Source organism: Pelodiscus sinensis, chromosome 15 (assembly GCF_049634645.1).
Source record: "Pelodiscus sinensis isolate JC-2024 chromosome 15, ASM4963464v1, whole genome shotgun sequence".
NCBI classification, from domain to species: domain Eukaryota; kingdom Metazoa; phylum Chordata; order Testudines; family Trionychidae; genus Pelodiscus; species Pelodiscus sinensis.
In genome coordinates, this window is record NC_134725.1 from 8,942,918 (window position 1) to 8,966,534 (window position 23,617).

At 43.8% G+C, this 23,617-nt stretch overlaps 3 protein-coding genes across 3 annotated transcripts; 2 read left to right on the forward strand and 1 right to left on the reverse strand.

The window, feature by feature from the left end:
* The first annotated feature begins 1,023 nt into the window (after positions 1-1,023).
* SRSF9 (serine and arginine rich splicing factor 9) lies at positions 1,024-8,156 on the forward strand. The gene is made up of 4 exons (XM_075898083.1): positions 1,024-1,395; positions 4,557-4,726; positions 6,479-6,651; positions 7,873-8,156. Exons 1-4 carry the CDS (start codon positions 1,181-1,183, stop codon positions 8,014-8,016), a joined length of 702 nt encoding a protein of 233 aa, XP_075754198.1. The 5' UTR covers positions 1,024-1,180; the 3' UTR covers positions 8,017-8,156.
* Positions 8,157-10,325: 2,169 nt separating this feature from the next.
* Positions 10,326-14,665, reverse strand: GATC (glutamyl-tRNA amidotransferase subunit C). Its single transcript, XM_075898084.1, has 5 exons — positions 14,475-14,665; positions 13,577-13,627; positions 11,919-12,085; positions 10,955-11,058; positions 10,326-10,531 (listed from the first exon to the last, which is right to left on the reverse strand). Exons 1-5 carry the CDS (start codon positions 14,616-14,618, stop codon positions 10,473-10,475), a joined length of 525 nt encoding a protein of 174 aa, XP_075754199.1. The 5' UTR covers positions 14,619-14,665; the 3' UTR covers positions 10,326-10,472.
* A 49-nt stretch (positions 14,666-14,714) lies between these two features.
* LOC112546815 (TP53-regulated inhibitor of apoptosis 1) lies at positions 14,715-22,662 on the forward strand. Its single transcript, XM_075898087.1, has 2 exons — positions 14,715-14,968; positions 18,599-22,662. The coding sequence occupies exons 1-2, from the start codon at positions 14,822-14,824 to the stop codon at positions 18,680-18,682; spliced, it is 231 nt and encodes a 76-aa protein (XP_075754202.1). The 5' UTR covers positions 14,715-14,821; the 3' UTR covers positions 18,683-22,662.
* The last annotated feature ends 955 nt before the right edge of the window (positions 22,663-23,617 follow it).

Consider the following 23,617-nt stretch of genomic DNA (forward strand, 5'->3'; position numbering starts at 1 on the left):
GACTAACATGGCTACCGCTGATACTTTATACTAGGTTTCTTACACCTTGCTTCTCTAAAGGATATGGTACTGGTCACTGTTGGAGACAGGGCACTAGACTAGATGGACCAATGGTCATATCTGCTATGGCACTTTCTATGTTTGTGGCTTTACTGTAATTGATATTTCTTGCAATTTCAATAGGCTTCACATACAGTAGAACCTCAGTTACAAATATCTTGGGAATGAAGCTTGATAACTCTGAACTGAGTATTATGGTTATTTCAAAGGTTTACAACTGAACATTGATTTAATACAGCTTTGAAACTTTAGTATGCAGAAAAAAATGCTGCTTTCCCCCCTTTAAATAGTTTACATTTTACACAGTACTATTGTTTGCTTTAAAAAATTCTCTCTTCTGCTGCCTGAATATATATCTCATTTGTGAAAGATGTGTTTGACTGGTCATTTAATAACTTTGATGTTTATAACTGAGGTTCTACTGAGTTATAAGACCATCAATATTGTCAGGGATAAGGGGTTGGAATTATGGGAAAATTGTTTCCATTCATTCCTTATTTGGTGTAGAATGTTTTCCTGGAAGCTTCCTCTTTTTTTGTCTTTCAGAAAGCAATCAGGAAGATAATCGTTTTTGCTACAGGTGATTGGAAAATCAGAAATACTTAATTTTTAATGGTTTCTGTCACTTTTAAACAAAGAGAAATGAAGCGAGCCACCATTTAACTAGAGAAGGAATGGGAAGGACCAGCACAGATAAAAGAAATGAGACAGCAGAGTAGGGGCCCCATCCTCAGGCACGCGCAGGTAGCCACAGAAGCGAGGAGGTGGCACGTGTGCAGGAGGAAGGCCTTGAGCTAGGACACAAAAGTGGCGCCTGCGCTCTGACTACGAGAGGCTCAGCCCGCCTGAACGGGAAGCTTGCGCAATCGCAGTGGGGGCTACCTCCGCGGGAAAACGGCGAGCATGCGCAATGTGCGCGTGTTGGGCGCGGAGGAAGGGGGGGCCGGCCCGCGACGCATGCGTCACGTAAGCTTGTGTGCGGTTGCCGGCGCCTCCTCGCCTTTAAGCGGGTGGTTTAGTGTCCTCCGTCAGGAGGCGAGGGAAGGGAGGGGGGAACAGCGCCTGCGGTGCAGAGTGCGTGGCTGGCTCGGCGCGGGCCGCTCGTTCCCGCGCGGCGAGGATGTCTGGCTGGGAGCGGGAGATGGACTTCGGGCCCGGCGGCTCGGGGCGGGGCGGCGCGGGCGACGGGCGCATCTACGTGGGCAACCTGCCGGCCGACGTGCGGGAGAAGGACCTGGAGGAGCTGTTCTACAAGTACGGCCGCATCCGCGACATCGAGCTCAAGAGCAAGCGCGGCCTGGTGCCCTTCGCCTTCGTGCGCTTCGAGGACCCGCGGTGAGCCGGCCGCGCGGGGGGTGGGCCGGCCTGGGCCGCAGCGACGCGCTCCCGCGGCCCGCCCAGGCGGATTCCCCCCGGCCCCGTGACGGGAGGCTGCTCTGCGCCAGAGCCGGGCCCTCGGCGCCTCCCCGCCTTCGCCCCCGGCCTGCCCCTCCCCCGCAGAAGGCGCCTGCCGGCCTCTCCTCGCGGGAGCGCCGACCCCGGCCCCCCCTTCCCCACACACCCTTCCTGCCGCGCCCGCGCCTCCCCCGGCCCTGGCCGGGGGCTCGCCCCGCAGACCTGTCAGCGGGGATCCGCGCTCCCCCTGCGAGCCGAAGGAAGCCTGCGACACCGCTGCGTCGTCCTTCCCCACCCGGGGGGGGGGGAAAGGCCCATCGGGCTGTTCCGATCCTTCCCCCGTCGTTTGGCTTCCCCCCTCTGCTAGTTGAAATGAGCAGATTTCCCACTTCGAATCCAAGATGCCACCGCGCAGTGTGTAATGTCACAATTGTATCTCCTGGGAAGCAATTGTACTACGAACTCCCAGGTGTGAGCTTGTAAATTAGTGTCTGTGTGTGTGTGTGTGTGTGTGTGTGTGTGTGTGTGTGTGGTGTAAGAAAGAAAGCACCAATGGATTAGGTTTGAAAATTTTTCCTCCAGTCTGGCTCAGCAAGGGATACTGCTTTGCACCACACTGTTGTTAAATACAAAAAAAAAAATAAAGGACAAGTAGGAGGGAGGAATGCAAGCTCATTGTTACCCTTTTTTAGTGAGTTAAACTGATTGCAGCATTTTAGATAACTGTCCTGTGAATTCTCCCAAGCTTTCCTTTTTTGGGTAGCATCAGATGGGATAAGTCTGGGTCATGGTCTTGTACAAACAGTGACCTGTTTGTGAATGTACACATAGTCCTAGATTCTGAATTTCTGTTCATCTGACTGTGTACACAAAAAACAAAGTCTAGTTATACCTTAAAGACTAACACAACATGTAAATGGTATGATGAGCTTTCATAGGCAAAACCCACTTCTTCAGATGACTGGAGTATTTAAAAAAAAAAAAAAAAAAAGACTTAAATGGGTTTTGCCCATGAAAGCTCATCATACCATCTACATGTTGTGTTAGTCTTTAAGGTATAACTAGACTTTTTTGTGTGTACAGTCAGATGAACAGAAATTCAGAATCTAGGACTATGTGTACATTTACAAACAGATTACTGTTTGTACAAGACCAACACAACATGTAGATGGTATGAGTTTTCATGGGCAAAACCCATTTAAGTCTTTTTTTTTTTAAAATACTCCAGTCATCTGAAGAAGTGGGTTTTGCCTATGAAAGCTCATCATATCATCTACATGTTTTGTTAGTCTTTAAGGTGCTACTAGACTATTCCTTGTTTTATAAGTTTTTCCACTTGCAAACTAACTTGGCTACCCCCTCTGAAGGTTTTACACACGAAGTTACCATCTTTTCTTCCCTTAAAAATTGGTTTGTGATGTTTAAGTACTCGCACACTCAAACTGATGCTTACCTGCAGCAATTATGACGATTCATGCCTGCTAGGTCTTACATTTATGGTTTTGTTTTTTAATATGGGCATATTGTGCCTAAGAACAGTTATCATTGGTGACATGTACCTGAATTTCCTAATAGTGGAGTTACTATATCACACATGATGACAGTGAATTCAGGCTTTTTTATTCTCTATTTTTAATCAGAGTTGATGGACATATTGTAGATGTCGTCTTAGGTATTACAGAGACACTAGTTCTTTGGCTCAGCAGAGACACTGCATCACATATATCTGATTGCCAGTGACAGAGAAAGCAATATCCTTATAGCAGTTACAACAATTATTTAGCAGTTACAACTGGGGGAAAAAGAATGTAAATGAGAGAATTGTGGGGTTTCCCCCCCCCTTTTTAAGGTAGATTAACATTTGGTGGGAGGTGTGTAACAGTCAGAATTATGTGACCAGCCATTTCCTCTAGGACCATCAGGCAATGTGTTATGGACCACTCTTGATTAAGACTTTATAATTTTGTTCCCAAAATGGGTAAGTCGCTACAACAGTGAGGCAATCTAATAGGAAGAGGTGTTCTTTGTTTATGTAATTTGATAGATTATTTTGTTTACGGGTATTTTGTTGATGCTTAAGAAGAATTTAAATCTATAGGCCTCCTTGGTGCTATGATGATACAAATGCCAACTAATAACAATAGAGGCAAAACTTCTCAGGATTTAGATGCTCTAATGCATTGTGTTCTTATATATATCACCTTCCAGAGTTATTTCTATTTTATGCAAAACTTTCAGAAATTCATTTTAGAGGGGGTTTGGTTTGCACATTTTGTAAAATTCAGCTTGCAAGGTCTGAAATTTGAAGAGATTTATGTTTAAACAGTTATAACTTTGCATTTAGTTTCAGGGTTTTGGTTTCAGTTCATACCCTTCTGCTTGCATTAGCACAAGCCAGCTGGGATGGGAAGCGAGATTAGATTTAGACTTTAATACAACATCAGAATTCTCTCAGAAAAACAAAAGTCCCTTTATATACTTATGCAAGCCAAATCACCATAATGAGGTAGTTACTAATAAGTAGGTTATTAGTGAAGGTAAAGTATTTGTCGTCATTGATCCATACAGAACAAAGCGCTTTCATAATCTGGTAGGCAGAGTTAAATGAAAATGCAGCCTTTCTGAGAAAGTAAGGGAAAATGACTAGCCCTCTGCAAATCTGCGGATATCTGCAGGTATTCACATCCATAGCCACAGCTCACTTTTGTGAATATGGACGCAAATACAAATTTTGTATCTGCACAGTGCTCTAAAAGTGGCCCCCTCCTGAAAGAATAGAGGATAGCCTGAACTTGTTGATGAATGCAATATAATGTGACTCTCCTGTGTTTTCCAGTGACCATATTGTATTTTAGCTGAAATGTATGGCACACAGGAACCTAAGAGATTAGAAAAAACTTATACTGGTTTACAGATATGACAGTGGAGCTAGCCAGTGATAGCTGATGAGCCCACTTCATACTCAGTCCAAAATATCCTAAAATATTGTTTTCAGCTACTTTAAAAACTGCAGTATTTCTAACATGCGTAATGTCCCACTAAGATGTTGGGAATCACTGATTAAGCATCATTAATCACTGATTCGTGTTGTTTGTTTGCAGAGATGCAGAAGATGCAGTTTATGGGAGAAATGGTTATGATTATGGTGAAAGCCGACTGCGTGTTGAATTCCCCAGATCCTCCCGAGGTCGGGGTGGAGGTTTTGGTGGGGGGCTGCGTGGGAGGAATGGCCCTCCATCACGACGCTCAGAATTTCGAGTCCTTGTTTCAGGTATGTTACTTTCTACTTCAGCCTGGCTAGGACTCATCCTAATGCTGTGTCTCTTGCTTATTGCATCCTTGTCTCGGGGAGAAGGAGCTTCTCGTATCATTTCATCAGTTTAAGGTTTTTCCTATAACATAAAAACCTCTTCCTGTAAAGGAGTATCACAGTGCAAGGAGAGGACAATCCCTTTCCAGGTTGACTCAAGGAGGAATCTTGTTGGTTTTTGGAGTGCATCTTGGTGAATGGTGAGCAGAAAAGTCTTTATACGGGGTCAGTTATGAACTCAGTTTTGGATTTCGAAAGGTACCAATATTGCATGAGTGAACAGGTAGGTAGGAGGAACTTGGGCATCATTCTTGTATGATGAAAACAGATGGGCGCTAGATGGAATGGTTCCTTATATTTCATCATGATCAGAAAGGATATCTTACGAGGTAATTTGTTTTGATAAGGGTTGACATTTCATTCATTTACAAAAAAATGCTGTGGTCTGTGCCTCAGCAGCTCCACACGATCTGCTTATTATCGACAAATGATCTACTCACTGTGGGAAAGAATGGCTTAAGGCACCATGGAAGGGAGCCCCCTCAATCAACCAGTGGATTCTTAAGGTGGGACTTCATACCAAAAAACCTAAAGAAACAAACTGAACAGGCCATTCAAGTAGTGAGTTGACATTGGGCCATATGGGTGGAGGGAGCCCTTTGGAGGAGAGAAATGAAAGTATGTTTGAAAGTTCTGCAATGTATATCAAACCCCAGGAGGAAATTCAGTACTCCCTGACAGCAGATGCTTGGAACAGTCCATAAAACACAAAACCATACCTATATATATCTCCCAAATACATGCTTATCTCCTTGCATTATTTTAAGATATCCACACCTCTGTTCTCTGCATGCTCCTGTGAGTTTGTGGCTTAAAGAGTGTCCTGCAAGGAAGCCACTCTACTGTATTGATAATATCTTCAGCATTGCAGCAGGATCTGAATACTAATCATTGATACGAGGAGAACATCCCCTCTTCAGGAGCCTGGGAGGGCTGGGGGAGAATAACTGAAAATCATCCTTTTTTTATAATTATTATTTTTCACGTGAGTGTGAAAACCTGCATTGATAGAGGGTGTTGAGAAGCCTTCTTGAAAATTGCCAGGACCAGTACATTCGAGTCTCCAGCATGTTGTGGGGCAGGAAAACTCAATCCTTTACCTTCCTTTAGGTAAATGTGCCGATTAATTACCAGTAAAACACATGTGTTTTGCTCACTGCCAGAGGATGAGCTGTTGGAATCTCAGGACCCAAATTAATACAACTGATATGAATTGGACAAGCCAGACTTGGATGGGGAGCTGAGCTTGAGGAACCTTAAGGAAAAAATGTCCTACTTTGAAAGCAAAATCTTCATTACAAACATACAGGGCTTGAGGGGTGGTTCTGAATTACTTTGCAACAGCAGAAATACTAGTTTCCTCTGAAATATCAGCACTTTGAATTCCAGAGAGACCCAGGGATTATCTTACTGACAGGAGGTCCAAATTTTGAACCTTGCATGAAGGGCTCTGCTGCTGGTTTTCTGGAATGGAACTTAGTACTGTTTTTGGATCCCTCCATTCTTTTTGCAGTTCTGATCCTATGGAAAAGTGATAAAGGACATGGAAGTGATGGAGCCCTTGGCATGGCGGGGTCAGCATCCCTGGGACAGCCTGAGTAGATGGCTTTTTTGTTTATGTAGTGTCTTATGTTTTGTGTTCTCCATGCTTAGGGCTTCCTCCATCAGGCAGCTGGCAGGACCTGAAGGATCATATGCGTGAAGCTGGTGATGTTTGTTATGCAGATGTTCAGAAAGATGGAATGGGTATAGTTGAGTTTCTCCGCCAGGAAGACATGGAATACGCACTGCGTAAATTGGATGACACCAAATTCCGCTCTCATGAGGTGGGTTCATGCCTTCAGGGGAAGAGCATGTGCGTGCAGAGTCATGGAGGAGCATACACTTTTTTTTCCCTTGTCATGCTGGTCTCAGGAGGCATAAGAACAGAAACCTAATCATGGAGTTGGTGATTAATAGTAACCTGTTAGAATAATATAAAGGGCCTTTCCTACATTTTATGATGCATACCCCACAATGGCTTGGCATGTTAGGGTCTTGGCTCAGTGCATGAAGTAACTAATACTGGATTTAAAAAAAAAAAAAAAAAACATGTGGAAGGGACAGGTCCCAGACAAGCCTGTTTGTCTTACCTGAGAGCTGTTCTGTAGGGTACACCTTTCATTACCAGGAAGCCAAGAATTTGGACTGCTTGCCTCTGACTTCTACGAGGTAAGCTAACTTGCTATGGCATTTTCCCTTTTGCCATAGTGGCTCACAGCCTTCTTTCAACTAAGCCAACTTGTGTTGCCTCTGCCAGCTGGGGGCTTTGTCAGCAAACTGCAGCATTCTCCCAGAGGACAAACTGAACAGCTCTGTTGGTTTCTATAGCTATTTATCCCTTGCCCCAGCATGGAACCTCTTCTGATGGTCTCCTGGTGTCTTAGCCAGTAAACCACAGCTTTTTCATTCTTGGAGCGGTGCTACTTCATTGCAACCACCTTCCAGTGGATGACCTGTTCTGCTCCAACCATCTCCTCTGCAGCTGAAGGCTGAGAGTGCTTGCTATGGAGATTTCCTTACCGAACTTGAGGTGCTGATACATGATTGTGACCTGAGAGTTTGGCCTCTCCTTACGGTGCTGAAGGACCATACTGGTACCTATAGCTATTCCCTGCAGCAGTTAAGGATGGAGTCAGACCATTGAGACCTTCACCCTCTAGCAGCACTGGCTGCCACAGCCTCTTCCTTTGTGGTTGGATGTGGGAGGCACTTGTCCATGTTCCTCTTCTGGCTGCTGAGCCTCTGCCCTTGCAGATGATTATGGCTATCAAGGTATTTCTCATTAGTATATGCACAAAATTGTTTAATAACATACCTCTTTGAGGCATCAAGTGCCAGCGCAGAGTTTGACCCAAGCAGCAGTAGATGGATTATAACACCCTCTTTGTGAAAACTCCAATATTTGATTATTTGATTGAGCTCCATTTGGTGATGTTCATATTAGTGGACAACTTAATCAGGATGCAATGTAAATGTTTGGGTTTTCTTCTTTGTTTAAATTTCAGGGTGAAACTTCCTATATCAGAGTCTGTCCTGAAAGAAGTACCAGCTATGGCTACTCGCGGTCCCGTTCTGGTTCAAGGGGTCGCGATTCTCCCTACCAAAGCAGGGGATCACCACGCTACTCGTCCCCCTTCAGGCCATACTGATTGCATCCCACAGGGACTTTTTAAAAATGTGAACTGAGCCTCCTTTTTGCTCAGAATTTACATTCCAAAACTGATGGATATAGTTTTTCGTAGGAGCTCTTTGTTTTTCCTTTTTATTCAATAAAAGTCTTTTTTTATGACTTAACTGTTTTTACTAGGGAAATATTGGAAACTAGATATTTGGAAGATCTGCAGCTTAGTTTTGTTTTTGGTTTGGAAAATGTCAAGTGTACTTTTTTTTCCCTCCTGAGGAAAAATAAGCTTGAGAATTAGTGCAGTATCTCTTGATGGCTTGTCTACAGGATGGTGATAAAAAGCAATGGAGTGACTGTATGGCTCAGCCTGTTGTGTAGAAATATATTTAAATGTTTTAGTAACTCACAAGCGGTGGTTGTTTTTTTGTACAATTAGAAGATCACTGCATTAAGAGAAGGTGGGGAGTAGGTGCAAGCAACTTTTGGGAGGTTGTGGGCTGCTAGATGCCTAGATATGTACTGAGTGGTTTTCCCTTCTTGCGGTATCAGAACAGTACACTCCACAAGGGCAAGTGGAAAGGGACTGAATTGCCTGAAAGCATTTTCACACATGCAACGGTATTAATGAGCTGACTTTCTCCCCTTTACAATAACTAGGAAAAATAATTAAAATTGGGCAGTAGCACCTTTTCTCAGTTGTGCTTTATGCATTTATCAAGCATCTCGGGCTGATGCAAAAGTACAGCTTGTTTTACAAATGCCTAAAATCACAGTGCAGTTAGTGACTCATGAAGTCAGAGTCTATGGTAGGACAAATAATAAAATCCTGCTGCTCCTGGCTGTTCTTATAAACAGTCTCTAAATAATACTTAACACTTTTCAGCATTAGAGCCCACAGTGCTTTACAGAAAAGACTAGTATCATTTACATATAGCATATGTGGGGAACAGGAGGGAAGCAATTTGACTCAAGATCATACAGGAGGGTAGGAATACAGAGCTAAGAAAATCTTAGGGCTGGAAGAGACCTCAGGAGGCCATCAAGTCCAGCCCCCTGCCCAAAGTAGGACCAATCCCAACTAAATCAACCCAGGTCTAATGAATACCAGTGCTCCATCTAGGACTGTTAATGCATTTCTTTCGGTAAACGTGTACATATTTACGTACAAGGGTGGGGAGGAGGTAGCTTCAGGAGAGCTGGTGCATATGGAAAGCCAGCTTTTAAGTAGGCTTCTTGTGAGCACTGACTCTGAGGGAGCCCCCTGCACTGCTGCCTCTAATACAAAGGTGGGGGGGTAGCTATGTGTTACCCTTTACACGTTTACATTATCACATTCCTAGCTCCAACCATTAACACACTGCTTCTAGTGGAGGTGTATCATGGAGCTCATGGTTTATGTTGTCTACCTGGGCTACAGAAGCTTGATAGACTACTTAAATGTGTTCTGATGTGACCAAAAAAGTTATTGTGCACTTTTGTTTCACACCTGACAGCAGAACAAATGTTTAGTGTACATGTAGTGGAACTGTGTAGAATAAATGACAGTTCTGCTGCCTCAGCCTGAGATGGGAAGGCTTAGCTATTCTAGTGAATTTCAGCAGTGCAAGCAATTGCAAAGCTTAACAGCTTTGTATCCCACAGAAGTGGATGGATATTGACAGTATTACGGCAACTACACTTGCTATGAGCAAAGCCCACAATGGTTGAATCTTGTACCAGCTTACCACCCTGTCAATGTGGACAGAAGCAGTGGGCAACTGGTCTTTTGAATACACCTTCATAATGACCTGGACCTGGGAATCTTTCCACTTATCTGAGTAGGGATCTTCACTCTAAAACCATTATTTCACTTCAAAAACAAGTACATTTCTCATACACTCTTAACTACAAATTTAGTTACCTAATTTAAACTGGACAAAGCACTGAATGGAGTATAGCATATGTGGAACAAGATAGCGTTTACTTGGAGATATTTTGTAGAAGCAAAAAAGTTAAAGATTGCAGTATGTAATAAATCAAGTGCTTTTACATAGCATTGTCCTATGGGAGAGTTTGGGTAAGTACCAGATCACTGAGTGACAAGAAGTTTCCAGTGAATCTAGGTACTGCAACATTCTACTCATTCTGCCTAAGTAATTTGATAAAGAAAAATAGCACCTAGTTCCTCTTACCCCCAAACCAGGGTTGATGGACACAGCTATTGTGTCTAGAGTGCTAACTGTGCATGATAGTTTCAAGGTTGACATGGTAAGCTTCACCATATATTGACTAATCAGAGGCATTGAGACCAAATTTCTAGACTTGTAAATAGACAATAGCCTTCTGTCTTTGTACTGAAAAAATACACCAAACCTTTAATTTCAAAGTAATCTTACAGAACAAAGGAAGAAAAAGTAATTATGTGCAGCTATTATTCTTGAGACTTGACTGTTGAATCAAGATATGTCCCAGACAATGAAGTGGCACGCCAGACCTTGACTTTTATTCAGAGACTTGCAGAAAAGTATCTCGCTCGTTTAGCTTTGGTAAAGGGATGTTACCTAATAGTAAACAAAACAATGATGGTATGAGACAAACTATTCATTATTCAGCCATTTTTACCACAAAACATTCAGTTGCCTATGTGGCTCATTTTAAAAACTAGCAACTGACTAATTTTTCCCCTGTAAATAAGCTCCATTTTACTTTGGATATCTTTTATCTCTAGGAATAAGTCAAATAAGAGCAATAACATTAAGGCAGAATAAAACCCTTTTCTTTCTACACTAATGGCTAAGAAATATAGAGCTAGACACCAGTTTCTCCATGGGTGGCCAAAGCTATTAATGCCCTATTTCAGTATTCTGCTGCTGGCCAGTATACATGGAAATTCAACTGTGGAAGGTTACATCTATCAAGTCATCTCAACTCTCTTACCTGAATTTTATCAAGTCCAAATGAGTTATATATTAAGATGGCTGTACCTGGTGGGGCTACGAAATATTCCTCAACTGTTTCTCTGGCATTACACAGCAGATCTTCAGTGCAATTGCCTTCTGTGATGTTATCTTCTCTGAGATACAAACATCTGAGGAGAACAAGAAACTACTAGCAATTTCTGAGACTAATTTCTTTGCCAGCTAAGCACAGGAGCATCTGATACGAGATGTAAAGTCAAGCCCCTTGAGCTGGGAGCAGATTGCTTGCCTCTATTCATTAACAATCTTTTAAACTTGTTTCAGTTCAAAATGCTCTTGGCGTATCTTGCATTACTTTTGTTTAGGGCCACTAGAAGGTGGGTGAGCAACCTCAATCTCCTTCCTGTCTGCCCTATTGCTTAATTAGTTGGCGGGGCCCACGTACCACCATACAAATGAGTTACTGTAAACTACAATGAAACCTTGGGAAATTTCCCAGTGTCCTCAAATCAGCAGGACCTTCAGCACTGAGCTGTACAGACACAAGCACAGAAGCACTGTATTGGACTTACAGCTCAAGATTATTGTTGCTACTTTGTAAATAGGTGAATGAAAGTTTATAGTCAAGCTGACTTCTTGACCAACTAAAGCTGCAGAAATGACAGCAATACAAAGCAGGCAGCCTGTGTATCAAGCAGCAGGTATAAGCAAATTTAAAAGGGACCAAGGATCTTGTTCCAGGACTTTTGGAGGACAGCTTGTTCTGACATGAAGGATCTGCACAAGATATGTTAAGGAATTGAAGTACATCTTTGTTGTGCTTCTGTGCCTAATTTCAGGGACACACACTGGCGGTGCTCTTCTTCCACAGAACCACACTGACGTAGAACACTAGATATAAAGTTTTTGTGGGAAAGGGATCAGTTGCATAGCTGGAATGATCAGTGAAAACAGTACTTCTGTTGAGACTATGGATGTAGGCAACTTGGAAAGATAACAAATAAGCAAGTTATTTGCCATGATTTGTTACCTGTCCTCTAGTACTGAATCCATTGGCTCTACTCCTTGTGTGTTAACAGCATGAAGTTGATCAGCAAATTGGATTGCTTTCTCCAGCCGTTGTACACCTTCCAAGGTGCGGAAGTCAACTAGTGCCAACCGTTCCAGGTGATCAAGCACTTCCACAGTTAGAGTTTTCTGTAAAAAGAAGAAAACAATCATATATGTAGGTCCTGGAAGGATACTGCCACATACTGATGAGTTGGTTTGGGCAGAGATGAGTAAGCTACAAAAAAAATTACTGCCAAAATACTTTAGAGAAAAAGCATTTTTTGTTCAAGAAATAAAAAAGCATTTTGTTTATTATATTTGAGCATCTTGATTTCTTTTGCTGTATTTTATATTTCCTCATCTTTTTAGTGAAACCAGATTAGAAGCTCCTGAAAAGCAGTGATGAATGAATACAGCAGTGTAGCACAAGTGCCCAGCTGTTTGTATGAACCAGCATTCCCACTATTTTTCCTTTCCTCATTTGGTGTTTAGTAGAGGTAAGTAAAAAAAAGCTGTTACTCTTATAATCCATACATACAACTCCACAAGGCAGTTGGCTAGAGCAGTCTCTCTCAACCTTTCAAAACTACTGTACCCCTTTCAGGAATCTGATTTGTCTTGAATACCCTCAGGTTTCACCTCACTTAAAACCACATGCCTACCAAAATCAAATGTAAAAATTCGAAGTGTCTCAGAACAATTACTGAAAAACTGCTTACTTTCTCACTTTTATATCATAAAATACATACTTATATTTCAGCGTATAGAATATAGAGCAGCATAAACAAGTCATTTACATGAAATTTTAGTTTGTACAGATTTGATAGTGCTTTAAATAGCTAAATGAGTTGATGACCTTTGTGTACCTCCAGTTGAGAACCACGGGGCTAAAGGAGCGCCCAAAGCTGTCTCAACACTTGCATTTGCTTGACAACACTTTTGTTGTTCTTGGTGCTTAACCCCTTCTCCCCTGTGAAGCAGAGTTTTTCCCCCAACAAGTGTACATATGAACACTGTTTGTTGGCAGGAGTACTCTCCTGCTGACAGTGCAAAACCCCCCTCACTGGGGGTGAAAGTATTTTGCTGGCAAAAGTGCCAACAAACAGCATTCACATGTTCTGACTTTTACTGACAGGCCTGTGTCCACACAGCTTTGTTACTAAAAGCTGTGTAGTGTACGCATGCCCAAAGAACATATTACTGCAGCCATTGATCAATCCATAGAGCTAGCAATGTGGAATAGATCCACAACTTGAGTAATCTGTTATTCTGTTGACTTCAGTGGAGCATGACTATTTATAGCAGCTGATATGCCTCAAAGTTTGAGTGACCTATGAACTATTATGAGAACACTTGATTTAAATACATGCTATCCCAGACATCAAAGGTTTAGTTTAATTATTAGCAGTTTAATTTGAAAATCAATGACAATTTATTTTGTATAGCTCTGACTTCCAGGTTCTAATCTGCACTAACATCTAAGCACAACTGAATATAGGGTGTAGAGAAACTGTCAAATTTTTTTATTTGGAAGGGATGTCATTAATTTAGCCATTATTTCTTCTCAAATTTGTAGATGTCATCTGATAGAAGAAAGTTATAGTTTTGAATTGAAATGTTTTGCTGAATTCACAATACCTGAGGGAGTGGTTTCTGTTCCATGTACTGCCATGTTGGATTCTGGTAGACCTAAAGTGGAAGAGATAGGCAACAATAAAGAGCAGCAGCAGTTTGAATATTTAGGGTGAATAATTTCAGATCATAGCCGTGTTGTCTGAAATATTCATTAATGAATTCTGGTTTTAGGGGAAAATTAGCCCTAGAGAGGAGAATGAAACCAAACTCACATATACCAAGAAATAAAGTTGAAAGATTGGCTGTAGTGATGAATCAACTGACACAAAACAAAATATACTTTGCACTTCTGAACCTTGGATATCAGAATTATTTAAGCATAGGGAAGCTTCCTGAAATTGTGACCTGCCAAAGGACATGTAAGGTTGTGGTACATCACTCAGGAGTAAGTGCTTTCAACCTTGAACTGTATTTTGTTGCCCAAAACGTGCTGATTTAAATACTCATGTTCATTTACCTTCTGATTAACGTAAAGTGGATTATATTTTGTAATCTATTGTTTGGCAGCTTTTAATTTACTAATAAAACTACTGAAAGTTAGATGTATTAGAAACTCTGCCTCCTAGCTGCGGTCACCTTTCTGTAATTGTTTGTGAGGACACATACAAGTGTAACGGATTGAATGGATCCTGATTCCTGTGTGTAGCTTTAGGATCGCTCTGGGCTGTAGAGTGGGTGGTGACTGTTCCACTGGGATGTGCCCGGCTGCTGCAAGAGTGTCAGGCTCCATATCGCAACTATCGCCCTTTGACCACAGGCCGCTCTGTGCTCACTGCCGCCGCTTGTCAGAGGGGGGCGCCCCTCGGGCGGCTGCTCGCCGGCGGCGGATGGAAACCCTGGGTGGGGGACACCCTCGGGGCAGCGGCCCCCGGCCCCTGCTGTGCGGCCGCGGGGGTCTCACCCGGCCCCTGCGCCGTGGGTCCCCCGAAGCTCGCTGCCGGCCGTCACGCCCTTCCGAAGCAGCCCGCGTGACGCGGCTCCCTGGGGGGAGGCCGCCCCAGCACCAGGCGCCCCCGAGGGAGCGGCCGATCCGCGGAGCCCACATTGAGCCTCGTTCCCGTGCGCGCGCGCGCTTCCGGTTCCGGGGCCTCGGGCGGCGCGGCGGATGTGCGTCACCACGCCGCGCGCGCCAGCGGCCTAGAGGAAACGGAAACACGTCAGCGCTGATCGCCGCCCTTAGCAGCGGCGGCGGGGGGGGGAGGAGGAGGCAGCGGCGGGAGGCCCGCTCGGTGCCCCGGCGCCTGCGCCATGAACAGCGTGGGGGAGGCCTGCACGGAGCTGAAGCGCGAGTACGACCAGTGCTTCAACCGCTGGTTCGCCGAGAAGTTCCTGAAGGGGGAGAGCGCGGGGGACCCCTGCGTGCAGCTCTTCAAGCGCTACCAGCTCTGCGTGCAGGTGCGACGGCTCGCGCCGGGGGGGCGGTTACAGGGGGCCCCGCCCCGGCCTCTGCGCCTCCTCTCCCCCCTCTGGCCGAGGGGGCAGGGAAGTGACCAGCCGACTGGGCTCTTACTTCCCTGAGTCTGGCCTGGAGGGGGAATGCGTGAGGGGTGCAGGGTTTGGGTGGTGACCTGGGTCGGAGGCGCAGGGGGAGGCAGAAAGCTGCGGGGGAGGGTTGGGGGGAGGCGCCAAGTGCAGGCTCTGGCTGGGAGGTACTTGAGGTGGCTCCTGGCCAGCATCCCATCAGGAACCTCAGGCTTGCTACTGGTCTTCTGCGCCCCTGGATGCTGTTCAGAGCAAAGGGCTGTGAGGGTCTCGTGCCTCTCTGTGTAGGGGCACCGTCCCCTTGGACTACAAGCTCAGCCCAGATAGCTCCCATTGCCTGGTTGCACAGAGAGCACGTGGCCCCTGCAGCTTGCTACTTTGAGTACCACCTGGGGTCGTAGCTGGCATAGAGCCTGCTTAAAGCTCGGGCTGGTTCATGGACAGAAGTGGGCTGGATCAGGCAGGGTAGCAGGACTCTGGTCTAAAGACTATTTAGATAAGTTATGTGTGTTCAAATCATCAGAGCCAGATGAAATTTATCTTAGAGTATGGATATGAATGGGTAACCAGTTACTGAGGAGCAGCCTCACTCACGCCTGCAGCCTTAATGGGTTTTTCTTACCGGTTATGGTTAACTACTGGCAGCTGAAGCATCCCTGACCCACTTAGACATAGGGGTGCTCCAGCTGGCCTTGTCTGCAAGGAGCCCAGACTTGTCACAGGCAGGAGCTGCTCCAGATCTCTGGAGCAGCCTCTGCCTGCAGTGGGGAGCCGCTCCTGCCTGTCCACTGTCCGCTCCCCCTTCAGTTAGTTAAGTTGAACAAACAGGATTTTACATCCCTAAGTCTGAGATGTTTTAACTGGAGATATGGGAGGTAATTGTCTTTTTTTCCTTGGCACCGGTGGGACCTCAGTCAGTGTACTGTACTGCATCCAGTTGGGTACAACATTTTAGGAAATTGGAGAAAGTCCAAAGGAGTATAACAAAAATAGTTTAGAAAAAGTAACCTACAAGAAAAGGTTAAAAAAACCTAAGTATGTCTCATCTTCAGAGAAGACTGGGTGGAGAAGGCCCTGATAAGACTTTCAGATATGTTAAGGGCTATTATTAAAAGAATTAGCCAATTAGCCCGTCATAAGACAGGATTTTCAGGTCTTCTCTCCAGAGCGCTCTTGCTCTGTGTCTCTCTCTCTCTCTCTCCTCCTACTGCCTACTCCCCTCTCTCATTTCTCCTCCACCTCCTGCCTCTCTCTCCGTCTCTTTCTTTCTCTTGTCCTCCTCCTGCCTCTCTCTCTCCCTGCACCCCTTCCTCTCCCCTTCCCTCCCACCGTGGCGCTTGGCTGAGTGCTGGCTGAGGGTGGGGCCGTGTATGTCACCGCTCTCCCTTCCCGTCCCACCACAGGGGAGCCCAAATGGCCCCTTGCACTGCTGGCTCCCCCAGCAGCCCAGCCGAGGGGCGCAGCACTCAGCTGAGTTCCACAGCGGGAGGGGAAGGGGGGCAGTGACGTACATGGCCCCGTCTCCTGGCCGTGTATGTCACCGTCCTGCCCCCGTTCCCTCCCTTCCGTGGTGGCTCGGCTGAGTGTTGCACGCTCAGCCAGGCCACCATGGGGGAGGAGGGGCGGGGCGGTGGCAGGGGAGCAAGCGGCTATTAAGGGGTCTGTGCTCCCATGTGTGGGGAGCGTGGACCCCAAACGGCTGCTTGCTGCCCAGGGCCCAGCTGAGCGGTGCTACCGCCAGAGCTAGGGTTGCCTGGTGTCTGGCTTTCTACCAGACAGTCCGGTATTTGCACCATCTGTCCAGTAGAAAAATTCAGAAAATACCGAACATGTGCAATGTCCGGTATTTTGTGAATTTCCACCTGGGCGCGGGAGGGAAGCCTGGTGGGGGCAGGGGAGCGACTGGGAGGCGGAGCGCGATTGGCTTTGGGAGCCCTGTAGTCGCGTGCAAAAGCTGGATGGGGCGGGTGCCAGTCGTGGCCTGTCTCCCAGCTGGGAGACTCTGGTTGGGAGAGGAAGCCGGGAGGGGGGAGTGGCTCCCAGCCCCGTCCCCGCCAGACTTCTCCTGGCAAAGACTTTTCACAAGCATGTGCTGCCTTTGGGCTCTGCTCCCAGGGAGCTGGCTGCTGCCTCATGCTGTAGACTCTGCAGTACAGCTGGTTCCCCAGGAGTGGGGCTGGCAGCTAGTGTGCATAAGACAGCTCCTGGTGCACACTGGGTCCCGCTGTGGGCCCTTTTCCCAGGGAGCTAGCTGTCATCCTGTGTTTTGGGCTTTTAAATATAAAACTTATATCCAGAGCTTGCAGTGTGTGAAACTACTAGGTTTTTAACAGTTACTTGAAATGATTTTTTTTTACGTCCTTTAATAAATGTAGGGCAAATTATTAATTGATTTAATCTGAAGTAAAGAAGATTTAAAATAAAGAGAAATTTTGTCAGGGCAGTTAAACTGTGAAATAGGCTTCCAAGGGAGATCATGGAATCCATACTACTGGAGACTTTTAAGAACAGATTGGACAAACACTTGTCAGGGTTAGTCTAGGTTTACTTGGTCCTGGTGAGATCTGTTTCTTCCTGTCCTACATTTGTGATATAAATTGTCATTTTTTCTTAATTTCTCCTGTAGAGCTTAATTGCAGTAACTTTTACTTATGTTTTTTCTCAAAAATGTGTGTATATGAATATATAATTCTACTTTCCTCCATTTCTTCCACATTCCTTCTACGTGAAGCTTTACAGACTATTCTTGACAATCCATTTGGTAGAACACAAAAACACCAATTTGCCTAACAGTCATGCTATCAATTTATTTCATGATAATCGTTACTCAATGAAGACTTCATCTTTTGCCTTGGTTCTTGTGCTCACAGTGCTGAAACAACATCTTTAGGTCCCTCTAGTTTCTCTTAAACTCGCCACATTAGGGCTGCGTCTAGACTGGCAAGATTTTGCGCAAATACTTTTAATGAAAAAGTTTTTCCGTTAAAAGTATTTGCGCAAGAGAGCAGTTATACTGGCATGTGCCTTTGCGCAAAAGATTTGCTTTTGCGCAAAAGTATCCGTGCCAGTGTATACGCTCTCTTGTGCAAGAAAGCTCCAATGGTCATTTTAGCCATTGGGCTTTCTTGCACAAGAAATTCATGTTGCCTGTCTACACTGGCCCTCTTACACAAGAATACTTGTGCAAGAGGGCTTATCCCTGAACAGGAGCGTCAGAGTATTTGCGCTAGAACCACTGATTTTGTACATTACAAAGTCAGTGTTCTTGTGCAAATTCTCGCGGCCAGTGTAGACAGGCGTCAAGATTTTGCGCAAAAGCGACCACTATTGCGCAAAATCATGCCAGTCTATACGCAGCCTAGGTATATTTCCTCCAACATACAGATGAGTGTTTGGTCTTGGTCTTGGATACATTTATCTGAAAGAGCCTTGGCTATGTTTTATACTGTGTTTGCATTTTGATGTTTAATTATATCAGACAGTGAACATGTCTTCATGTAGTATCATGAAACTTATTAAAACAAATGTTTTTTTCCCTCCTAGAAAGCTATTAAGGAGAAAGACATACCCATCGAAGGGCTGGAATTCATGGGTCCCAATAAAGGAAAACCTGAAAACTCCTCCTGACCTTGTTCAGGCATATTGTGCCACTATTATGACCTTCAGGACTTGGAGAAAGAACCTCACAAAGACTAGAGATTGACTTGAATTAGCTGTTGTTTCTGTCTGACTTTTAAAGGAGTCTTTTCTGCAGTTTCTTTCAGCTAGGTTGTGTGGCAATTACTGTTTCATCTTAAATGAATGTTCTTCATCTGGCATCGTGTAGTGTGTGAAAAGCCTTTTTATCACTCTATGATCATAAGTGAATGTATTCCAAACTAGGAGAGTACTTATTGAAGTGGGTTTAGATATTAGCTGACCTATAATCAATTTCTAGTCCTTTTTTTTTAAATTTGTTAGACTTTAATTGCTGAAATTAATGTGAAAGGGGTAAATTAACTTATTGTAGTGTGCTGCTGGATTTTATTGATTTCAGTGTTCCTAAAAACTGATGTACTATATGAAACAAAGCTGTAGCGCAACTAGTGGTGCTATAAAAGTACCACTTCTGGAGTTTAAATGATTTTTGTTTGGGTTCCCAAGATACTATTTTAATATAGAATACATATAAAAGAGACATCTGTCTAGTAAAACCTGTCTACAGACTTTTTGAGATGGGAAGCAGCCAGTCACAGAAGTGAAAAGGGGCAACTGCCTTGGGTAGTTCATGCAGACAGGTGAAAGGCACTGACACACTGTTGAATTTATCTATACTACTGAAATGGCTGTAGCCCCATGAAGTTTCAAGTGTGAAGAGCTACGAAAGGATCTCATAAAACAAGTTGACCAGGCAACAAAATGGCAGATGAATATTAAGGTTAATAATACTAGGGATGTCAAGATGACATTGACTACATGATTAACTGATAAGCCTGGGTTTATCAGTTAATCCTATGGACTACATCTATTCCCCCCCCACCCCTTGCTGCCTCTGGATCTCACCTCTAAATAAATAAATATCTTGATACTGGAAAAAGTTCAGAAAAGGGCAACAAAAACAATGTAAGGCATGGAACTGCTGCCATCTGAGAAGAGATTTATAAGACTGCGATTTCTTCAGCTTAAAAAAGAGGAGACTAAGGGGGATATGATAGAGGTCTAAAATCATAACTGGTGTGGAGAAAGTGAAAAAGGAAAAGTTATTTTCTTGTTCCCATAACACCAGAACTAGGGGTCACCCAATGAAATTGATAACTAGCAGATTTAAAACAAACAGAAGGAAGTATTTCTTTACAATACCGAGTCAACCTCTGCAATACCTGGACAGAGGATGTTGTGAAGGCCAGGGCTTTAACAGAATTTAAAAAACAAGATAAATTAATGAAGGTTAGGTCCATCAATAGCTATTAGGCAGGAACGGTGTCCCTAGCCTCGGTTTGTCAGAAGCTGGGAATGGGTAGCAGGGGCTGGATCACTTGATGATTCTTTGTTCTTGTGACCACTGTCAGAAGACAGGACACTGGGCTAGATGGTCTGACCCAGTATGGCCATTCTTATGTCATTCAGTTACACTTCAGTTTTCCTTATCCTACAGGCATATACCCCTCTGTCTCTGCTCTCAAATATATTGTGCAGATTAGCATCAAAATCATGACATTAAATGTCATCTTAAGTTAGATATTTGAATTAGAGAAGGGGTTCCTGCCTTAGGACACCCTAAACCATATTTGAGTGTCAGAAATTTGTCTTTCTGCTTTGTAATAAGAAATCTGAAAGGACAGGGAGAAATACAACTTTACAATATACTCTGGTATGAAAATTAGTGTTCTACACCAAATTTTAGCTGGCTGAAGTCTGATTTTAAGAGTTACTGAAGTTTGATTTAGTAACCTCAGGAAATATTGAGTAGTGATCAATATAGCATGTGAAAGGTTATTAGAGAGCTAAGCTTGTTTTCCAGTGTTCTTTTGAGACTTCTGTTTAGCCCCTCTTCCTTGCAGCAATGCACCTTGCACTCTAGACTTCCTATTGAAAAACATTTTTTCATAGAAGCTTCTGATGAATTAAAAACACCAAGTCAGCCTGAAGATTATAAAGAACAAAGTTTCCCCCAGTCTGTCTTACCCATATCCCTCAAGAATGGAGCTTTTTTTTCTTCAGACTGTAATATAGCTGGAGAAAACAAGAGATGGGGGGTGATTCAGTACAGCAGTCCCACCATCCCCACTTCTGAACCTGAACTTTTCAAAAGAGAATACACTCTTAGCCATATGAAAGTTGACATCATGATGAGCACAGGCAGCAGCTGAAGGAGTCAGGCAGTCTCCTCTATTGATGTTGCTTCTGCTCTCCAACAGACTGTTTAAAAACTATTGCTATTCTTTTGGACTATAGGAGAGCTTCAATTCTTTGGAAATTAATTAGTCAATAAGACCAAACATTTGGCTGTTTCGGCTTTAAACAAGGAGAAAAACCTTGATCTTTTTGTAAGAGCAGAGCCTGATTTATTCCAGAGGAGATCTGCAACTACAGGCAGTCCCCGGGTTACGTACAAGATAGGGACTGTAGGTTTGTTCTTAAGTTGAATTTGTATGTAAGTTGGAACTGGTATGTATTGTAGGGGAAACTCTAGCCAAACATTTCTCCAGAGCTCAGTTTTATTCTCCCACACCTCACTTCCCTCAGTCCTTTATTCTCAAGCTGAGGTGTCTGTTGAGAAAAGCCACTCTGCATCTCCCTGGTCTGCTGGGGGGGAGCGCTAGCTTCACATCTCCCTGGTCTGCTGGGGGGAAGCAGCTAGTGTGGGATTTCCTCACCCCATTTGTAAGTAGGGATCCGATGTAAGTCAGATCCATGTAACCCGGGGACTGCCTGTACAGAGTTCTGGTGTAGAGGATTGAGAGAGTTTTGGCCAACAAATGAAAGAAAACTATTTTTGTATGAAATAAACTTAAACAACAAATGGTCTGGTAGCACTTTATAGACTAATAAAAACTATGTAGATTGTATCATGAGCTTCTGTGGGCACAGCCCACTTCTTCAGATGACCAGAGTCATCTGTTGTTTAAGTTTATTCTGTACAGACTAACTCGGCTACCCACTGAAGCTATCTTTGTATGGGTTGCAGTGGGCCACTATTGTAGGTTACTCTAGAGTTTGCAGAAACAAAGTTTCTCTATACAAGTATTCATAGCACTTAAAATCATTAAAGAAATGGACATATATAATTTCTGTAAGATTAAACTAATATTTCATCTGTTTAATTGGTGAATGTTGGACCTCCCTGTTCTGGCTCCCTCGGAACCAGACCCAGAAACATAGCTATCCCTTTGAGGCTAGTGAGCTTCTTTAAGGTTATGCATTCAGAAATGTAATCCTCCCTGTGGCCAAAACATAGAATGTCTCAAGGAGATTGTGTGGCTGTAGACCATACATGGCACCCACCCTTCAAAAAAAAAAAAAAAAAATAGGCATAGCATATGAAAGCTATTCATTCCCATTGTCTTCAGTATAGGTCTGATCCTGCTATGTGTATTCAAACTTTTCTGCAGTAAAAACTTAAACCAAATCAATTTGATCCTGTAAAATATTAGAACCCTGTTATCTAAAAGTATTAGAAACAGCACTAGCTTATATTTAAGCCTCATACACCCAGATTGAGTGGTAATATGAAAAAATATTGTAAAAGTCACCTATAAATGAGGCATTTATATAGGATACAAGTTATCAAGCAACTTTTCTTTGGAGCGTTTCATGCAGAGAAAGATGGTAGGATGGCCTCTTTTGGGGCAGAATTAATGTCTGTCAGGGATGCTGTTTGTGAAACCACTTTTAACATTCCTAAAAATCATGTTCACTCCATGCTGCAGCTTGCACTTCACCTCAGTGAGGGGTGGGAAGAAAGAGGCATTACTTCTAAAACTTTGAAAAAACAGCTTCATCAGCTAATACATGGAAGCTAGAAAAAAGTGCCTTATTCTGAGCTTTATGCTTGCTTTACCAAACATATTCAGCTAAGATGCTCTGTGGACTGTAATAACTGGAATGAAATAAATAACTGAAATAGAGGGATATGGTGTCTTACATTGGCTGGCTGATCATTTGCTATTCTCCCGTCAGCTAGAAAATAGTAGGAATAGAATAGCTAAGCTTTTTAGACAGCTTTTTTTTTAAGCATGATATTGCTTTCCTAACAGTATAAATGATCTTTTCCCCTTATTTTACAATCTATTTCCACTAATGCAATGAGGATGCTTACTCAGTAAGAACAAAGCTTTCAGTTCCAGCAGAATTTAGAGTTTCTGGCTGATTATGTTTTGTATGTTCTCACAGCTGTCTCACTCTGCAGCTAGAATACTCCTGATCTGTACTGGAGCTTTTAATGTTCTAAAGGAGCAGTAGTGAAATAAGACTCCACTAAAGTGACTTGTAAGTACATGAACCCAATCAAAAACCAGCTGTTGCAGCATCTGTGTACCACCACCTCTCATTTGTGAACTAAGCATTTTTAAAAAATGTTACCACTGAATGGTTAGGACCTGTTTATGAAAACGAGGGCTAAGGAGGATTCACCTTTGGCTAAACTGAATTGTCATAGCTAAGGAGCTGCTTCCTCTTTAAAAGCAAGTTGTCTTCTCAACAAGACTTTATTCATGGTGAAATGTGAAAATTCTGCTGCTTCAGACTGCCAACAGATTGATTATAATGAAAAGGAAGCTTGCCTGGATCTGGCCCCTGATGCTCAGGGCTTCTCCTGCCCCTATACTGGGGAGTCCATGCTGGTGTTCCAGCCCCCCCATGGGACTGAAACAATCTACTAGCCTGGGCCCTTCTAGCCCAGTGGTCTCCAATCTTTTTAAACATGAGATCACCTTTTTTAATTTAAGTGCAATCCAGGATTTACCTCAAACCCAAATAGTTACCACGCCTCTTCTGCAAGGCCCTGTCTCTGCTAACTCCATCCTCACTCACTTATCAGGGTGGAGACAAAGAGTTGGAGTACAGGGGAGGAGGATGCAGGCT